The 21,410-nt window shown below is 46.4% G+C and overlaps 1 protein-coding gene across 1 annotated transcript in view; it reads right to left on the bottom strand.

Moving 5' to 3' along the window:
- Positions 1-21,410, bottom strand: part of PLAC9 (placenta associated 9) — a 58,276-nt gene that overhangs the window by 24,752 nt on the left and 12,114 nt on the right. The window contains exon 2 of the mRNA XM_073574770.1: positions 7,105-7,196. Within this exon, the coding sequence (XP_073430871.1) occupies positions 7,105-7,196 (92 nt within the window). The remainder of the gene's footprint in view (positions 1-7,104; positions 7,197-21,410) is intronic.

Below are 21,410 nucleotides of genomic sequence, written 5' to 3' on the forward strand. Positions count from 1 at the left end.
CCTCCAAAGAGCGTTCATGAAGGCAAAGTGTTTGTTTTACGTGGGCAGTATGGTTGCAAAGCTGAACCTTAAAGGAATGTCCAGAAGGGCACCACCAGGAGTGGAGCCTACGGTTAAATTCAACTCCACCTGGGAAACCTCAACCATGCCAGCTACAGAACAGATGCACACATTGCAAGCTTAATTCCGAGTCCGGCTTACTAGAGGGACACGTGAGGCTCTGGCACATGAGATTGGCCAATAACTGGTGTGTCATGCCCTTACATGTCCGTGGCTGCATGTGCGCTACACTGAAAAGGCCAGCGTTTGTCGCTTACAGGTGCAGATAACCCGCTGAACAACGTTAGTGATGGGGATCACTGATTACAATTATTACCCGTGAACGATGATTTCCCAGTAAGTGCAGGTCAACCGCAGTTCCGGAATTAGGCCTAACCGTCATTCCTGAAAAAATGAAAAACTTACGTGTGCAAACCACAGGTGCTGTAGGTTGCTTAACAGCTCGCCAGCCGTTCTCACGCCCAGTATGGATTACACGTGATTGCACAAAGGTGAGAAAGGGTACCGTATCCCCGGATAACATGTATTGATAGCGTACACATTCAAAATATATGTCTATACATCAGGAGGCAGGCTCAGACGGTGTTAGGCCCAGTATGGATTGCACAAAGGTGAGAAAGGGTACCGTATCCCCGGATAACATGTATGGATAGCGTACACATTCAAAATATATGTCTATACAACAGGAGGCAGGCTCAGACGGTGTCAGGCACAGTATGGATTTGACGGCCCAGACTACACAGCGGAGGAGCAGGGAGAGGTAAAGATTGCAAATGCTGGGGCCCTGCCCAAGCAAGGGGGGCCCACTCGTGGGCGTCGGTACTGGCACTGGGCCCCTCATAGTACGGCGGTGTGTCTGACGGCGGGTGTGCACCACCACCGTCAGAGACACTTGATTGCACTATGAGGGACCCTGTGCCAGTGCCCGCGCCCAAGAGTCGGCCTACCCACCTGTACAGGGCAACGGCACTCGCACGGTGTCGTGCGCTAGGTGGTGACCCCGGCCATGGGGGGGGAGGCAGCACAGTTAGGGAGTTTTAGAAAGTGGCATATGTTGATGTTGGACATTCAGCTGATGCAAAAGGCGAAATAGGTCAAGTCCCAGGAAGAGGTGGACCAAAGCAAGCCATTTTTCTGTCACCCTATGTGTCATCAGGGGAAGGTGGGACAAAATCCTTGGAAACCCATGCATGGTTCATTTTAATGAAGGTTAGATCATCCACATTTTGGGTTGACAGACGGGTCCTTTTTTCTGTCAGGATTGATCCAGCTGCACTGAAGACTCTTTCCGATAGCACACTTGCAGCTGGGCAAGCGAGCTCCTGTAAGGCATATTGTGCCAATTCAGGCCAGGTGTCCAGTTTAGCGGCCCAATAGTCAAAGGGGAATGACCTGTGTGGGAGAACATCGATATGGGAGGAAAAGTAGTTTGTAACCATAGTTGACAACTGCTGTCTCCTGTCACTTTCCATCGATGCAGTATTACCAGTTGTGTGAGCGGTACTTGAAAAATCAGTCCACAACATTGTCATGAAACCCCTGTCTCCAACGCCACTTCTGCTGTGTGCACCATGAACACATCTGCCAAGCTGCCCCCGTCCCGTACGGCTCGTGTGAGAACAATCACCGCTGCTGTGTGCTGGGAATGCCTCAAGCAACCGATTTACCAGAGTTGCTTGTTTATTAGCCAATATTAGGTCAAGGTTCTCCTGTGGCATGATGTTTTGTAATTTGCCTTTATAGCGTGGATCCAGGATGCTGGCCAACCAGTAGTCGTCATCGTTCATCATTTTGGCAATGCGGGGGTCCCTTTTTAGGATCTGCAAGGCATAATCTGACATGTGGGCCAATGTTCCCGGTGTCAATGATGCACTGCGAGTGCTGGTTGGAGGAGCACTTTCTGGCAAATCCACATCCCTCCAGTCACGCACAAACCCTGTACCATACCTTGCCACGCCAACATTTTCACTTGCCCCACGAGATGCATCCTCCTCCCCTAAGTAATCATCCCCATCATCATCCTCCTCCTCCTCTTCTTCCTCCACCTCGTCCAGGAGAGGTCCCTGAGCAGACAATGGCTGAATGTCATCAAGGATTCCCTCCTCGTCAACATTGGCTGCAGACGCCTGCTCCTTAAGGTGCGTCAAAGTTTGCATGAGCAGACGCATAAGTGGGATGCTCATGCTTAGGATGGCGTCGTCTGCGCTTACCAGCCGTGTGCATTCCTCAAAACACTGAAGAACTTTACAAAGGTCTTTCAGCTTCGACCACTGCACACCTGTCAACTCCATGTCTGCTCTCAAAGTGCCTGGCCGTGTATCCTCCCACAAATGCATTATGGCCTGCCTCTGCTCGCACAGCCGCTCCACCATGTACAGGGTGGAGTTCCACCTTGTTGCAATGTCGATAATGAGGCGGTGGTTGGGAAGGTGGAGCAATCGCTGCAGCTTCTGCATACGAACGGAGTGTACAGGCGACCGGCGGATGTGCGCGCACAGTCTTCGCAACTTCTGGAGCAGGGCTGTTAACTCCGGATAATTATTGAGGAAGCACTGCACCACCAGGTTCAAGGTGTGAGCCAAGCAAGGTATGTGGCTGAGTTTTGAAAGGGCTATGGCTGCCACAAAATTACAGCCGTTATCACTAACTACCTTGCCTGCCTCAAGATGTACACTGCCCAGCCATGACTCAGTTTGTCGCTTCAAGTACTCGGCCAGCACCTCGGCGGTGTGTCTGTCGCCCAAACACATCATCTGCAACACAGCCTGCTGACGCTTTCCACTAGCTGCTCGATAGGGGGACACCTCGTGTGCAACAGTGGCAGCTGCAGATGGAGTGCTCGTATGACTGCGCTCTGTGGACGGGCTTTCGCTTCTGGAGGAGGAGGAGGAGGGTCGAACGCCTACAGCCAACTGTTTCCTATACCGTGGGCTAGGCAGCACTGTCCCACCACCGCTGTCCCCTGTGGACCCTGCATCCACCACATTAACCCAGTGCGCAGTGATGGACACGTAACGGCCCTGGCCATGCCGACTGGACCATGCATCAGTTGTGAGGTGCACCTTTCCACTCACTGACTGCTTGAGTGCATGGACAATGCGGTCTTTTACATGATGGTGGAGGGCTGGGATGGCTTTGCGAGAGAAGAAGTGGCGACTGGGTAGGTCATAGCGTGGTACTGCATAGGCCATGAGTTCGCGGAAAGCTGCGCTTTCCACCAACCGATAGGGCATCATCTCAAACGAGATTAGTTTGGCAATGTGGGCGTTCAAACCCAGTGTACGCGGATGAGAGACTGAGTACTTTCTTGACCTACTCATAGTGTCTGGGAGGGTGAGCTGGACTTGAGAGCTGCATATGGTGGAAGTAGCGGTGGACAGGGCGGACTGAGAGAGGGTGGATGATGGTGATGGAGTTGGTGTTCTTTTTGATGGCCTAGATTCAGTATTTCATTGATATAACAGTGGGATTCCCTGACTGCTGTGGCCTTGCAACGACACCTCAACATTTGCTGCTGTGCTAACCGGTGGGCTTACAGTGGGGGAAACAATGTAGCGTTGCTGACTACCTTCTTTGTGATCAGTTGCACATGTGGCACTTGAGGTTTGGTGTTGTGTCCACGCTTGCAAGTGCATGCTGGTTAAATGTCTAAGCATGCAACTGGTATTCAAATTTTTCAGATTTTTCCCTCGGCTAAAGGTCTTTGCGCACTTCTTACAGATAACCTTGGCCTGATCATGAGGATTTTGTTCAAAAAATGCCACACTGCACTCTTCCTACTTTGGCAGACATTTTGCGGCCTAGCACGCTGTGATCTTTTGACCCTCTGGACAAGCTGTCCAGCAACTCTTTTGATTTTTGGAACCTGTCTTTGGAGTGCTCCGGGCCTGCCAGATAACAGCTGTTGCGATGTCGATGTCTGCTGTGGATGCTCCTCATCTGAGCTATTGGAAGCAGCACCCTCTTCCCCCAATGGATGCCAATCTGGGTCAACAACTGGGTCATCCATCACCTCCTCTTCAATGTCATGTGCACCTTCCTCTGTGTCACCGTGTAAGGTGGTATAGTGTGCGGGAAGGGGCACCTGAGTCTCATCAGGGTCAGAATCTGGCTCTGTACACTGCGAGGACAATGTAGTGCTCTGAGTGAATGTACCAGCAGAATCATCTATCAGCGGCTGTGCATCAGTGCACTCCATGTCAGATTCATCTTGGCCTGGGTAATTCACCATTTCACTTGATAATCCAGGCATGGTATGTGAAAACAGCTCCATGGAGTAATCAGTAGTATGGCCTGCGTCATCCTTCAATCTTGGTTGGGGTGAAGGACACAAGGAAAGGTGTGGTTCATGAACATGAGCCTCCAATGACGACTCAGTGCTTTTACTTTTTACAACTTCAGAAGAGGAGGCGATAGAGCTGGAGGCTGAGTCAGCAATGTAAGACAAAACTTTTTCCTGATGCTCTGGCTTTAAAAGCGGTTTGCCAACTCCTAGAAAACTAAGCCTTCGAAGCCTTATGGAGCCAGACGATGACGCAGGCTCAACACCTCCTGCATTCGGTCCTATTTTGCTCTTGCCACTACCATCAGATCCACCACCAACACCATCATTACCAGCTGCCAACCCCTGCCCAATTCCACGGCCTCTTCCACCAGCCTTCCTCATTTTTTGTAGAAATGTAGACAAAATCCAACAAACTATATAGTAATGTAAAACAAGGTACAAGGTGTCTATAGGACAGGGGAGATTTTGAATTTCTGCACACACTTGTGGACACTGGACACTTATGGATTGTGTGAGGCCCACTGAATATCAAAGCGCTATGTCACAGGCTCGATGGCACAGATGTGAAAAAAGTGACTACAGGATAAGGGAGATTTTGAATTTCTGCACACACACTAGTGGACACTGGACACTTTTGGATTGTGTGAGGCCCACTGAATATCAGAGCGCTATGTCACAGGCAGAAATTGGCTAGTGTATCACAAACTACAAAGTGTATGTAGAATTGGGCAGAATAGGAATCTCCCTAGAGTGTAGGTCTGTAAGAACGGAACAAGTCCTCCACTTATCCTTCCACAGTGACACACAGATAGCTTCACTGTGGCCGTGATAACAGCCGTTACACGGTACTGAGAGGAGCGTGCATGTACACGGCTGTCCGGTGTACGTAAAATTGTCAAGCTCCGTGTTTTTTTTAAGTATACGGACTGACACACGCTGTCTCTCTATAGTTTTGAATGTGATCAAACAGCAAATATATTTAACTGTTTGAAAGCTAGACAAAACTAGTAGGTGCAGGTCTGTAAGAACGGAACATGTCCTCGACTTATTCTCACAGAGTGACACACAGATAGCTTCACTGTGGCTGTGATAACAGCTGTTACACGGTACTGTGTGAGGAGCGTACACCGCTGTATGGTGTGAAAAAATGCACGCTCAGTACTTCAGCAGGAAAAAAAAAAAAATTGGGATTGCTTTAAAAAAAGCAGTTTGCAGAGCAGTGGGTAAACAGCAATGCAGCTGTCAGGAAGCCTTAGAAGGCAGCCTAACAACCAACACCGCTGATCCACCACAATATAGCCTCCCCTTGCACTGCATACACAGTGACTGGTGTGTTGTACAGGCCAAATCGCTAGCAGCAGAAGCAGTTTTTTTTTCTTCCCTGCCTAACGCTCTCCCTACAGAATCAGCAGCAGCAACCTCTCCCTATGCTAAGATCGGCAGAAGTAAGATGGCGGTCGGCGTACACGCCCTTTTATAACCCCTGTGACGCCCACCAAAGCAAGCCAATCACTTGCATGCCCTTCTGAAAGATGGTGGTGACCCCTGCCTATGTCATCACGTTGCCCACAGTGTCCGTGGATCCTGATTGGCTGAAAAAGAAGTCAAATCAAACTTTTGAAACGCGACTTTGGCGCGCAAGTCGCCGACCTCGTGTCCGACCTCATCCTAGGGTCGGATTTCGTTTCATGAAACCCGACTTTGCCAAAAGTCGGCAACTTTTGAAATTTTTCGACCCGTTTCGCTCAACTCTAGTGATAATCAGTCCGCCTGTCACTCTGTGTGGATGCCCTGAACATTCTTATTCAGGGCATCTGTCGGATGCACCAGGGAGACAACAGTACTGACGCAACCCCACATTGTGTTCTCGTTCGGTAGAAAAGAGAACATAATTCCATTCTGTTGCCTGTAGTCATAAGTTGAATCTGAAAAAGTGAGATTATTAATCCCTTCATGATGGAGCCCTGTTTCGTTTTTGCATTTTTGTTTTTCTCTCCCCTTTTTCCCAGAGACATAACTTTTTTATTTTTCTGTCAATATGGCCATGTGAGGGCTTGTTTTTTGTGGGACGAGTTGGACTTTTGAACAACACCATTGATTTTACCATATCATGTACTCGAAAACAGAAAAAAAATTCCACTAATCTGGCTGTGACAACAACCATAGAGGTCTGCTGGAGACCTCTGGTTGTCATGCCAACCCATCGGTGACCCGCAATCACGTGATGTGGTCACCGATGGATTGGATGAGATTTCTGTCTCACTGCCGGTAAACGCGAGATAAATACTGCATCAGAGCTTGACAGCGGCATTTAACAGGTTAACAGCCACAGGTGGATCGTTAGAGGCACATGTCAGCTGTTCAAAACAGCTGATGTGTGCCGAGAAAGATGTGGGATCAGCGCTGGAGCCCACATCAAAGGAAGAGACACAACATGTGCAGTACTAGTATGATGCAAGTCATAAAAAACAACAAATCTAAGGTAGAAGCGGGGCTGTGTGCAGCCCCGTGTTTGCCTCCTACTGACACTAAGCTAAAACTGATCAGCTTCGTTCCAGTTGGTGGATATATACTACTGGGGAAGAGCTAACTTTTTTTTTTTTTACAAAGTGTCAGCCTCCTAGTGTCAGCAGCATGCACCCATGGTTTCCTGTGTCCCCCCAAAAAGCGATAGAGAAATAATATTTCAACTTTTACAGTATTGTTTGTTTGATAGATTACAGCTTGAGGTTGTGAGCCAAATTGTCACTAAACATTACCTCTTCTATAGCCTCTAATCGTTTGTGGATCTTCTGGTGCTCATTACACCATTCTCCTCTCTCTCTGTATAAGGTACTTGCCGGATCCGCATCTAAGAATTTGAAGGAAGCAAATTAGGACATAAGATATAGTTATATAAAATGTCAAGTCAACCATAACACATAATGCACGCAAAGTGGGTTTTATAGAAGGTCAACTCCACCAGGCATAAACTAATTTGACAGAAAGGGAAAAGGTTTCGCCGTGATCCCAACTGGTAATCAAACTAGGACTCAATAGATATTCTACTTTACCATCAGCATGTTTTCCTGTTTATTGAGAATGTTAGCTTCTAAAGGGTCGCATATCTAGAAGATTATCATTTTGTTTCTGTTACGATAGATCCACACAAGCGTATAAAAAAATCATTCAAAGTTTCATCCAGAAAAGTGGGGCAATTTTCTCGCTATTCTGACTCCATAACTAGGCTGCAAGTGTTGGGCTCTTGCAAAAGCATTTCTATGGATGTCTGTATATTGAACCAGTACTCCCAAAAAGAACTTTGTCAGATAGCATCAGCTCGACTGCAGAGGCATGGGTGCAGATTCCAGAAGGCGCTTATTATCAGGCTGAATTCTTGTATTATGCACAATAGTAACAGCGGTAGCAATAACGGCTGCAGGTAAAAATACAAGTCTGAACCAGGAGTGATGACTGAAATACTAACTGGGGAAGAAGGGGGGCTTATATACAACAGAGCTTGGCTACAGGCACAGAGACAGGACAAACTTGAAAAGTCAAACCTGATTGCATAGCAACAATACAATGATAATACAATAATGTATGATTCTGAAATCGTGGGACATGATAGCAGCTATTATTCCTTACAAGACCATTTACAGTTTATCTTACAGAATTGCAATTTATCCATAAAAATCAGATGCTATATTGTAGTGTCTGATTTTTTTTTATCACACCCATACCTTTGAATGGGTGAGTCTCATCTGATTTCTAGAGGAAAAGTGTGCATGCTAAAGTATTTTTCACACACAGATTTGGTCAGTATAATCCCTATTGCCCCTTTGATGGATTGCACTTAAAATACAGTCATGTGCACAAGCCCTTACTGAGAGCAATCAGTCTTACAGAACATATATAATCCTTTCTTACATCTGTTCACACTTTCAGCCATTGACAAATCCTATGGGAAGCATATTATTCAGTTTTACCAGTAAAGCATTGCTTTTGATTTTTTTTTCCTTAAAGAGCTGTCAGGGCAATATAAATTATCAGTGAAATGCCTTGACCTGTTATTGAACAGTAAACCTCCCTGATAAACCACCAGTCCCATTCCAGGACCTACCCTGCTGGTCTTTACTTCCTGATCCTGTCCTCAGTACGCCAGAAATGCCCCTTCAGCCAATCACTGGCATACGTCAGTCACCAGAGTGATCAGTGATTACCTGAGGCGCTATTTCTGTTGTGTAGAATATGGGACTAGGAAGTACAGAGTGCTGTCATTTTGTTATCGTTATAACTTATAAGTGCATTCAAGTCATGTTATACTGCGATAGTACATCATTTTCTAGAACACACTGTTAAATGTGATTTTGTGCTAAAAGTGTTTATGGAACATTTAAAAAAACATGAAAAAAAGCTCTAACAATGTGTAATATACTCACTGTAAGGACGGCGTTGCACTACCGTAGAATTCAGGCGAGAGCTATGCGAGAACACATCGCATAGCACTTGGCCCAGTGTTAATCTATGGGGCAGCTCACATCACCTTTTATTTTATCGGGCGCATTCAGCGTGCGTGTAAAATCGCAGCGTGCTGCGATTGTCACCAAGACTCGGCCGAGACTCACCAATGCAATCCTATGGGTGTGAGAAAAAAAAAAAAAAAACGCATGGCACTCAGACCATGTAAGTGCTGTCCGATTTTTACGCACCATGTCCTTTGAAAAACCAGCAATTCATGTGTCGCGTATAGTAAAATCAATATTGACAGGTTAGAACAGAATAGATAGAATAGATATATACACACAGATATATAGATGTAAGTGACACAGACGTATATATAATATATGTATATATATATATATATAGTACAGACCAAAAGTTTGGACACACCTTCTCATTCAAAGAGTTTTCTTTATTTTCATGACTATGAAAATTGTAGATTCACTCTGAAGGCATCAAAACTATGAATTAACACATGTGGAATTATATAATTAACAAAAAGGTGTGAAACAACTGAAATATGTCTTATATTCTAGGTTCTTCAAAGTAGTCACCTTTTGCTTTGATTACTGCTTTGCACACTCTTGGCATTCTCTTGATGAGCTTCAAGAGGTAGTCAGCGGAAATGGTCTTCTAACAGTCTTGAAGGATTTCCCAGAGATACTTAGCACTTGTTGGCCCTTTTGCCTTCACTCTGCGGTCAAGCTCACCCCAAACCATCTCGATTGGGTTCAGGTCTGGTGACTGTGGAGGCCAGGTCATCTGGCGTAGTACCCCATCACTCTCCTTCTTGGTCAAATAGCCCTTACACAGCCTGGAGGTGTGTTTGGGGTCATTGTCCTGTTGAAAAATAAATGATGGTCCAACTAAACGCAAACCGGATGGAATCGCATGCCGCTGCAAGATGCTGTGGTAGCCATGCTGGTTCAGTATGCCTTCAATTTTGAATAAATCCCCAACAGTGTCACCAGCAAAGCACCCCCCACACCATCACACCTTCTCCTCCATGCTTCACGGTGGGAACCAGGCATGTAGAGTCCATCCGTTCACCTTTTCTGCGTCACACAAAGACATGGTGGTTGGAACCCAAGATCTCAAATTTGGACTCATCAGACCAAAGCACAGATTTGCACTGGTCTAATGTCCATTCCTTGTGTTCTTTAGCCCAAACAAGTCTCTTCTGCTTGTTGCCTGTCCTTAGCAGTGGTTTCCTAGCAGCTATTTTACCATGAAGGCCTGCTGCACAAAGTCTCCTCTTAACAGTTGTTGTAGAGATGTGTCTGCTGCTAGCACTCCGTGTGGCATTGACCTGGTCTCTAACCTGAGCTGCTGTTAACCTGCGATTTCTGAGGCTGGTGACTCGGATAAACTTATCCTCCGCAACAGAGGTGACTTTTGTTCTTCCTTTTCTGGGGCGGTCCTCATGTGAGCCAGTTTCTTTGTAGCACTTGATGGTTTTTGCCACTGCACTTGGGGACACTTTCAAAGTTTTCCTAATTTTTCAGACTGACTGACCTTCATTTCTTAAAGTAATGATGGCCACTCGTTTTTCTTTACTTAGCTGCTTTTTTCTTGCCATAATACAAATTCTAACAGTCTATTCAGTAGGACTATCAGCTGTGTATCCACCAGACTTTTAAGCACAACACAACTGATGGTCCCAACCCCATTTATAAGGCAAGAAATCCCACGTATTAAACCTGACAGGGCACACCTGTGAAGATAAAACCATTTCCGGTGACAACCTCTTGAAGCTCATCAAGAGAATGCCAAGAATGTGCAAAGCAGTAATCAAAGCAAAAGGTGCCTACTTTGGAGAACCTAGAATATAAGACATATTTTCAGTTTTTTCACACTTTTGATGTCACTTTTGTATTGTCAGGACTTTTTTCTGGGTGTCTGCATTTTCATACAATGTGACTATGGGGTTAGTAATGGGGGCATCTTATTGACACCTCTCCATTAATAAACTTGAGACTTGATGTCACCTGACAATACAAAGGTGACATCAACCCCCCCAACTATCACCCCACTTGCCACTGCTACAGGGCGAGTGGGAAGAGCAAAGCTAAGTGCCAGAATTTGCGCATCTTAGAGATACACCTTTTCTGGGGTGGCTGAGAGCTGATGTTTTTTTGCCAGGGGAGGCCAGTATCCATGGCCCATTCCTAGGCTATTAATATCAGCCTGCAGCTGTCGGCATAGCCTTTGCTGGTTATTAGTTATAGGGGGACCCTATGATATTTTTTTAGGGTCCCCATTTTAATAGCCAGTAAAGGCTAATTATACAGTTGTGAGATGAACCCAAGAAAAAATGGACCAGGAGCAGTACATAAAATGTATATAGATTTTACTATTATACAAAAATTAAAAATAAAATCAGGATTGTAAATAAATAATTTATGATGACATACATAAGGGAATCAGCAACACCTAGCTACCACACACGTTGGGTTAGGTGAAAAAGTGGCAATTTGATGTAAATCACATATACCAATAAAGATGGCCGTAAAAAGTACACAAAAGGTATTAAATTTATATGCAAAAAATAACCAAAAAAATGGGGATATACAAAAAGTGCAAAAGACAAATATCTCTCAGTAGTCATATAAAGGGCAACAGTGCATTATTTAGTGATCCAAAACACAGACCTACAAAAATAGATTGTAGATTGTAAGCTCTCACTAGCAGGGTCGTCTTATTTTACTTTAATTACTGTATTGTTAACGTTGTTACTTATGACTTGTGTTTTCAAACTGTTAAACTGTAAAGCGCTGTGGAATATGTTGGCGCTATATAAATAAAGATTATTATTATTATTATTAGACCACAAAAAAGAAACTTATAGTCTGATACCTAATGTGACTACCACCAATAATAGCCAAATTGCCAAGGAGGGTATATGAGACTTAAATAAATGTAATAAATAAAGCCAAAAACCAACCTTACTGTGATGTGGGTTGAAAGACCCCAAAGCGCGTTTCGCTACTTAGCTTCTTCTTCTTGACGCCCCCCGAAGAAACTAAGTAGCGAAACGTGCGTTGGGGTCTTTCAGCCCACATCACAGTAAGGTTGGTTTTTGGCTTTATTTCATTTATTTAAGTCTCATATACCCTCCTTGGCAATTTGGCTATTATTGGTGGTAGTCACATTAGGTATCAGACTATAACTTCCTTTTTGTGGTCTACTTTTGTAGGTCCGTGTTTCGGATCACTAAATAATGCACTGTTGCACTTTATATGACTACTGAGAGATATCTGTCTTTTGCATTTTTTGTATAGCCCCCTTTTTTTGGTGGTTATTATTTTTTGCATATAAATTAATACCTTTTGTGTACTTTTTACGGCTATCTTTATTGGTATATGTGATTTACATCAAATTGCCACTTTTTTACCTAACCCAACTTGTGTGTGGTACCTAGGTGTTGCTTATTCCCTTATGTATGTAATCATAAATTATCTATTTACAATCCTCTTTTTATTTTTAATTTTTGCATAATAATAAAATCTATATACATTTTATGTACTCCTCCTGGTCCTTTTTTTCTTGGGTTCATGTGATATTATAATGGATGAGCTTTAATACTACCAGCCTTTTTTTGGGATTTTTATACAGTTGTGAGCTGATATTAATAGCCTGGGAAGCTCCATGGGTATTATCCCCTTCCCAGGCTATAAACATTGGCCCCCCCAGCCGTCAACTTTCCCTCTGCTAGTTATGAAAATTGCTTGGGAGCCCACACCATTTTTTTTTTTTAATAATCTTTTATTAATTAAATACATGTACAGTAAGCTGCACACACACACACTGTACTAGTTGCATTTGTCACATACATCTGTATATCTGTAACAACCTTGCTGGCATCACTGCATGGCCTCCCATCCCCCCGCACACCAACTTACTTTCTGCTTCAAGCCATGCTGTGAATTCTGTCTGTTGCCAGCCCTGTGTTCCGTACTCTGTGCCTCTGCTCTCCTGTATGTTTCCTGGCTATGTGTGTATAGGGGGGCGGCGCCTGAACTCTCTGGTTCTTATGCAGTCAGGGTGCACCTGTGTAATCTGTCCCTGACCAATCACCTGGAGCCCTTGACTATTTAGTTTTGCCACTCCCACTGAAACATTGCCTGTGCAATGTCTAATCTCAGTTAGTATCTTGCTGCTGAGGAAGCCAGGCCCTGTTCTGTGTATCTCCTTCTCTGGAGGTTTACTCCTAGTCTTGCTTTGTACCTTGTCTGCCTGCCAGGAGGCTGAATATCCTGGCCCTTGAGCCTTGTTCCCAGGGCCTTGTCTGTTCTCTGTCCGCTTGCCAGGAGGCAGAATATCCTGGTCCTTGTGTCTTTGTACCGGCCTCTCTGTCTGAACTCAGTCTTACCTTTGTCTATCAGTCTCCCTTTCTCCTTGTCCGTGGCTCCCTTCCTTGCTGTGTCTTTCCTTGTGTCCTCCCTGTCTGTGCATCTGCACTCTCGCAGCTTTATCTGTGCACTCTAGCAGCTCTGTCTGCACGGCTCCTGCTGCCGCTGCAGAACCTCTTGCTGCAGCTTCTCTCCACAGACCTTGTGGTTCTGCTTTGCTCCATTCCTGCTGCCGCTGCGGAACCTCTTGATGCAGCTTCTCTCCACAGACCTTGTGGTTCAGCTTTGCTCCACTTCTGCTGCCGCTGCAGAACCTCTTTCTGCAGCTTCTCTCTCCACTCCTGCCTTCACCTGCACCTCCTGTGTGAACAGGTCCAGACCTGTTCCTTCATATTCCATGCCTGCCTGCATCCATACCTATCACCTCCTGTGTGAACAGGTCCAAACCCGTTCCTTCATATTCCACTCCTGCCTGCATCCATCCCTGCACCTGCTGTGTGAACAGGTCCCTACCTGTTCCTTCTCAAGCCGTGCCCGCCTGTCCTGTGTCTCAAGCCGTGCCCGCCTGTCCTGTGTCTCAAGCCGTGCCCACCTGTCCTGTGTCTCAAGCCGTGCCCGCCTGTCCTGTGTCTCCAAGCCGTGCCTGCCTGTCCTGTGTCTCCAAGCCGTGCCTGCTTGCCCTGTATCTGTCGTACCTTCTTGCCCTGTGTCTCAGTCTGCCTGTCAGTCACATCTGTCCAAGTGACTTGTCTCCAATTGGGATCAGCCCCACAGCCAGACACCACCCTGGAGTGGCACCCGACAGCTATCTGCCGCACAAGCCTGACCTCACCATCAGAGGCTCCAGTGAAGACCAAGGTAGCTGTCGCAGTCACGCCCCTTCCAGGGTAGTCTGGTCTGTGGCACAGTGGGGCCACAACCCCCGGCTCGCGCCATTCAGCCAAGGCGCGAGCGTGACAATATCTATCTGTTCTGTGAGTATTTACCGTATGCAATCCATCTCTTCTATCCTATCGGCTCCTGCAGTGATTTTACAGTACACGGCAGATGAATTGTCAGCTTTTCTATGTATGTAATATATTTACATGTGTGCCACTGACTTCTATATATCTATGTATACACGTATACTGCATGAGCCCCACAGCCTCCCTATATACAGCATGAGGCCCCCACGGCCTCCTCATATACTGAATGTATATACTGCACGACACCCTCATAGCCTTCCCATGTGCAGCAGGACACTCCCGTAGCCTCCCCCATGTGCAGCATATTACCCTCATAGCATCCCCATGTTCTACACGACACCCCCATAGCCTCCCTATGCCCATCCAAAAAAAGAATGCCACATACTCACCTCGTTCCCGTTCCCTGGTGCTCTGCTTCAATGGAAGTCTTCAAACAGAGGCTGGACAGACATCTGACTGGGATGATTTAGCGAATCCTGCTTTGAGCAGGGGGTTGGACCAGATGGCCCAGGAGGTCCCTTCCAACTCTACGATTCTATGATTCTATGATTCTATGCTCCTGTCTTGGTGTTTCCTGTGCGCCGACTCTCCACAGTACACAGCTGACGCAACGAATTTACGTAATCATGTCAACTGTTTCAGACGCTGATTGGTGGAGGAAGTGGCCAGAAGCCCCTCCTCCACCAATGCAGTCAGCGCAGATGGAGAGAGTGAGCTGGTGAGCTGTTTAAAAGAAGTTCAGCTTTGATTGGTTGCTATGAGCAACAGTTTTCCTTGCAACCAATCACTAAGCATCTTTCATTTCACCAGAGCTGTTTAAAAGAAGCTGAGCTGTGATTGGTTACTATGAGCAACAGTTTTCTCACTCCATGACAACACCTCAGCAGACAGTGACCAGGTGGGAGAAATCTAGCATCCCCGTAATCATAAGCTTCCAGCCATTGTCTCCCCCCATAAAGGAGCAGAGAGCACATGATAGAAATGAATCCACCCCCTCCCGTGCCCAAATATACCCATCACAGATCCTCCATCCCATAGGCACATCTTCCCTCTTAAATGGATCTCCGGTATGGAAGTTAGGGCAAATCCCTCAGCGCTCTGATTCTGACCCCAGGCTTCTATTAAAGGGATCATTGGTATGGAAGTCAGGGCAAATCCATCGAGTGCTTTGGTTTGACCCCAGGCCTCTCTTAAAGGGAACCCCAGTATGGAAGTTAGGACCATTCCACTCAGCGCTGTGGTTCTGACCCCAGGGTCTCTTAAAGGGATCATTGGTATGGAAGTTAGGGCAATTTCACTAAGCGCTCTGGTTCTGACCCCAGGCCTCTCTTAAAGGGATCCCCTGTATGGAAGTTAGGACCGTTCCACTCAGCTCTGTGGTTCTGACCCCACGGTCTCTTAAAGGGATCATTGGTATGGAAGTTAGGGCAATTCCACTAAGCACTCTGGTTCTGACCCCAGGCCCCTCTTAAAGGGATCCCCGGTATGGAAGTTAGGACCGTTCCACTCAGCTCTGTGGTTCTGACCCCAGGGTCTCTTAAAGGGATCATTGGTATGGAAGTTAGGGCAATTCCACTAAGCACTCTGGTTCTGACCCCAGGCCCCTCTTAAAGGGATCCCCGGTATGGAAGTGAGGGCAAATCTACTCTGCGCTTTGGTACTGACCCCATGCCTCTCTTAAAGGGATCTTCGGTATGGAAGTTAGGGCTAATCCCTCAGCGCTCTGATTCTGACCCCAGGCCTCTCTTAAAGGGATCATTGGTTTGGAAGTCAGGGCAAATCTATCCAGTGCTTTGGCTCTGATGCCAGGCCTCTCTTAAATGGATCCTCAGTATGCAAGTTAGGGCAATTCCACTCAGCGTTCTGGTTCTGACCCCAGGCTCTCTTAAAGGGATGGAAGTCAGGGCAACTGCCTTCAAATGCTCTGGTACTGACCCTAGGCCTCTATTAAAGGGATCATTGGTATGGAAGTCAGGGCAAATCCACTCAGCGCTCTGGTTCTGATGCCAAGCCTCTCTTAAAGGGATCCCTGGTATGGAAGTTAGGGCAATTCCACTCAGCGTTCTGGTTCTGACCCCAGGCTCTCTTAAAGGGATCCCCGGTATGGAAGTCAGGGCAATTGCCTTCAAATGCTCTGGTACTGACCCTAGGCCTCTATTAAAGGGATCATTGGTATGGAAGTCAGGGCAAATACATACAGCGCTTTGGTTTTGACCCCGGGCCACTCTTAAAGGGATCCCTGGTATGAAACTTATGACCATTCCACTCAGTGCTGTGGTTCTCACCCCAGGGTCTCTTAAGGGGATCATTGGTATGGAAGTTAGGGCAATTCCACTCAGTGCTCTGGTTCTGACCCCAGGCTGACAGGATGATGTGGGATATTAGGGGTAGTAGTCCGGTGGCTCTGCTGACGGGATGATGTGTAATATTAGAGGGAGTAGTCCGGTGGCTCTGGCGGGGTAGTAGTCTGGCGGCTGTGATGGGATGATGTGGGATATTAGTGGTAGTAGTCCGGTGGCTTTGATGGGATGATGTGGTATATTAGTAGTCCGGTGGCTCTGGCTGACGGGAAGATGTAGGATATTAGGGGTAATAGTCCGGTGGCTCTGGCTGATGGGACGATGTGGGATATTAGGGGTAGTAGTCCGGTGGCTCTGGCTGATGGGACGATGTGGGATATTAGGGGTAGTAGTCCGGTGGCTCTAGCTGATGGGATGATGTGGGATATTAGTAGTCTGGTGGCTCTGGATGACGGGACGATGTGGGATATTAGGGGTAGTAGCCCGGTAGCTCTGGCTGATGGAATGATGTGGGATATTATAGTGAATGTGGCTATGTGGAGTGGGCGGGGATCTACTCTCAGCTTTATATATATATATATATATATATATAATCATTATAATTTTTTATAACTAACAGTAGTTATTTACTATTCTCTTCAGCTAGTACCTTCTAAAGTGGGGTTTTCACCGTAAAATGTTGGCTGTGACCCCTGACCTCGAAAACTGATTGGTTCAGGTCCTGATGATGTCAGCGTCATACCAGCCAATGAAAGCCGACACTGGGAAACTTTGTTGTAGTATCAAACTTTCCCATGTTATTTGCCTCATAAAACACTGTTTCTTCTCTGATCTTCTGTCAGTGAGAGATCAGAGGAGAAACAGTGTGACAAGTGCTGCTGGAAATAGCTGTGCCAGTCAGTGATCTTGTCACACAGTAAAAAAACACAGAAAGCAATAGCTTAACCCCTTAATGACTGCCTATAGGCATTAAAACAGCAGCCGTTAAGGGGCCTTATTCCCTCATTTCTGTTGTAAAACGCATGCGCTCGCCAACATTTGAAGGCCGGCACCTAGCAACAGCGGGGATTTTTCTTATTGGTTCATTTTGATCACTGTGATAGACCCTATCACAGAGATCATAAGCCAATAATTAGTATGTCATCCCTCTTAATCCTTAGTCAGATTTTTTTTTATTTTACAATTTTTATTTCTTTCATTCTTTGCCATTATGGTTAGGGATGGGGTTAGGATAGAATTAGGGTTGGGGTTAGGCTAATGTTAGGGTTGAGGTTAGGTTAGGGTTGGGGTAAGTTTAGGATTGAGCTATGGTTAGGGCTAGCATTGCGGTTAGGGTTTTTTCAAAAGTTAAAGAAAGATGATTGTATGATGACTATTGTTGAGCGCATGTGCTCGCTACTCAAGTTTTCATAGTGGTTGCTCGAACACCCACGATACTTCGTGCATACCAGAACACCCCGATGCAAACTCTAGTAACTAGTGATGGGCGAGCACTAAAATGCTCAGGTGCTCGTTGCTCTGGTCGAGCAAATTGTAATACTCGGGTACTCGGACAGAACAACAAGCCCAATGTAAGTCTATGGGAGACCTGAGCATTTTTACCGCAATCCCTCCTGGGGGTCCTTTTAAGGTCTAAAAACATCTGAAAATGATGGAAACACTGCTCAAATCACACAGGGACATCATGGGGATCGCCTGTGGAAGCATTACTGACTCCTAGTTCACAGCTGTAAACAATGTTGTCAGAGTTTCATGCCATTTTTACCGGTGCACCAAAAAACATACCAAAACGAAACCAAACAGATTTTGCTGGGAAATGTGTTAAGGTACATCCTTTCCAGGTTAATGACTTGTATATAAGGCAAAATAATTAACCCCGGACCAAAATGTTCCTCCACCACTTGGGCTATGTTCAGACGCAGCGTTTTTGAAGCCTTTTTCAACTTTTACATTGCTTTCAACCAAAACAAATGCATTCACTGGGAATTGTCATTGTAACATTTACCAACCCAAGCTGGCCATGTGGTGTGTGACACATAAGCAGACATATCTTGTTTCATTTATGAAGGAGGGACTGTTAAAGTCACAGAGCCTATTTTTACAGGGGCATCAGGCAGCATTAATCTGCTTAAAGGGCCATTATTAAACATTGGGTCTCCTAAACTGTTATGAATTATGACGCACCCCAATACCCCTTTCACGAGATGTCCAGGAGGGCTTCTATAAAAAATGTTGCATTGAATGCAAGGCCTGCCCTGCTACCAAGTCATATGCACCCCAATAAGCCTTTGAACCCACATACTGGATGGGCACAGGAAAATCCACTTCACATTATTCATTTTTTACTCCCATTCTGTTTTCTTATGGATTGACTGCAAGGCCTGCCCTTCTACCAAGTCATAAGCATAATGCCCATAAACTAAGTGTGTTGGCTGGCAAACATGTCCCCCTGTGGGGTACACCTCAAACTTTTCCATAACAAGTATTTAACACCCAGCAAAAACACCCACCCTTGTTAAGATTTTGACAATGGCTGTAGCAGCACGCAACACGTTAACGCTGGTGATCTAGTGGCGGAAGATGAGACATGGAGGAAGGCCTGATTAAAAACTATGCCCAATTTAAAGGAGCGGGTCTCCTAGACTTGGAATGCCCATACACTAAGTGTGTTGGCTGTCAAACATTTTCCCCTGTGTGGTACACCTCAACCTTTTCCATAACAAGTATTTTACGAGCAGCAAAACCACCCACCCTTGTTCGGAATTCGACACTGGCTGTAGCAGCATGGAACAAGTTAACGCTGGTGATCTAGTGGCGGCGGATAATGAGACGTGGAGGAAGGACTCATTAAAAACTAGGCCCAATTTAAAGGAGCGGGTCTCCTAGACTCGTAATGCCCATACACTAAGTGCATGGGCTGACAAACATTTCCCCCTGGGGGAGTAAAATTGTTAAAAATATTTTATGGACATCATAGATACCCTTGCCAAAACCTGGACTGGCTGTAGCAGCACAGAACCCGTTAACCCTGGTGATCTAGTGGTGGAGAAGGAGGAGACATAATGATAAATCATATTGAAATCAAACAAATAAAAATGTGAATCCACCTATGAAAGAAAATAACAAAAGGGAGGGGCGAACACAGGTTCATAGATATGAAGCCAGAATGTGTTCAATGAGATATGTTTGTCCCTAGCAACAGCTCAGAGACAGGGATATAAAAATATAATGTAATAGGATTTCACTATTTTTATATTGGAGAGGTATACACTAGGTCATAAGAGAATGTTCCACAGATAGGAAAAATGGTAAATATAAGAATAAATGTGAAGAATATACGTACATTTCAGTTTTATGACAGTTCCCCCTGGGGGAGTAACATTTGTTTTGGTTTCAAATTGGTAACGGGCATCATAAAAACACCCTTGCACAAAAATTTAGTGACTTTTGCGTCACGGAATAAATTCACCCTGGTGATCTAGTGGCGAAGAATGAGGCGGCATTGATGAAGGCCTCATTAAAAACTAGGCCCAATGTAAAGGAGCGGGTCTCCTAGACTCGTAATGCCCATACACGTGTAGGGTTGAGCAGGTTCTCATGATGCAGTGACGAGACACGAGACAGGATATGATTTGTGAAATCAACGTTTATATCTTGGAGCCGCTGGGGCTATGCTGAACAAATGAAAGGAGTAACAACAATCTGTCCTCGCAGGGACTCAACAACATAAACAATACTTTTCTTATATTAAATGCGACTAATCCGGCTAGTTCGGGTGTTGAAGGCCACGTATGGCCAAACTATGGGTCCTTATTTCCTATAGTCGACTTATCCTTCCAGGCTTCGTTCAGGATCGCAGACGCGGCCGCTTAGAGGTCGCTGATGCGGCTGCCTTGACGTCTCGATATTCCGGGATGATTTGGGCTCAACAGGCCCTGAAGTATCTGTGCTGGTGGGGCACAACAGGCCCTGAAGAATCTGTGCTGGTGGGGCACCACAGGCCCTGAAGAATCTGTGCTGGTGGGGCCTTTCAGGACGTCTTTACCGGCTCCTGTCTCACAGCGCAGTAATGACGCAGTTTGCCAAATGATGGTTGGCCGGCCTCTACTCAGGGTCCCTCTGTAGATGGGACGTGGGCCTATATTGTCGCCTATGACGGGTTGGCGTCCACTGAGGCTGGTGATGACAGGGCCGCAGCTGTGGGAGAAGGCAGGGGGGCAGTGTCCAGGCTGCTGACGCTGTTAGATGTCGAGTCGCAGCAGCGACTTGAGGTAACGGACCTGTCTCAATAGGGCGGGGAACAATGGGCGCAGCTGTGTGCGACCATGTGCGGGGAGCAGCCTACGGTGAAAGTCTCTCACGTCTCACTTGTCGGTGAGTGAGTCGCATACCCCTCACAGACTCCTGACGGTGTCTCCAAAACACACTGCCCGGTACCCCGTTTCTCTCGATGTCACTCGGCTTCCTCCCTCCTGTCACACTCTCTACCAACTGCCACCTGAGCGTCGCCCTCTGCTCCTTTTATCTTTGCCCTGACACCTTCAGTCGCGTGTCTCCCTTTGCTGCCCCCCTGGTGTTGTTCCTTCAGGAACCCTGATGGCGGTCCCCTGGGTTCTGGCCCAGTCACTATCTGGGAGTCCTCCTCCCCACATTCCTCCACCATGTAAGCTCGCCAGTCCTCGGGCGAGGGCCTTAGTCTATTGAGGTCGGTCTGTAGGGGTATCAATGTTCGTTGCCATACAAACTGATCTTGTTCATATCGTTCAGGGGGTTTGCCGGCTGTTGACCGCTCAGAGTGTCTTAGCTCGACTGGGGGAGAGTCTTCTGGGGTGGTGGAAATTGGTGGACTGATTGATCTTCGTCGTCGTCCGGGTCCCAACATATGGATGACGGTTCAGATGTCGACGGGGCAGGCTCCAGTTGCTTCGGGTCGGTGGAAATACACGGGCGTAACATATTACGATGC

Source organism: Dendrobates tinctorius, unplaced genomic scaffold (genome assembly GCF_039654945.1).
Source record: "Dendrobates tinctorius isolate UK_male_01 unplaced genomic scaffold, ASM3965494v1 ptg000040l, whole genome shotgun sequence".
Lineage (NCBI taxonomy): Eukaryota > Metazoa > Chordata > Amphibia > Anura > Dendrobatidae > Dendrobates > Dendrobates tinctorius.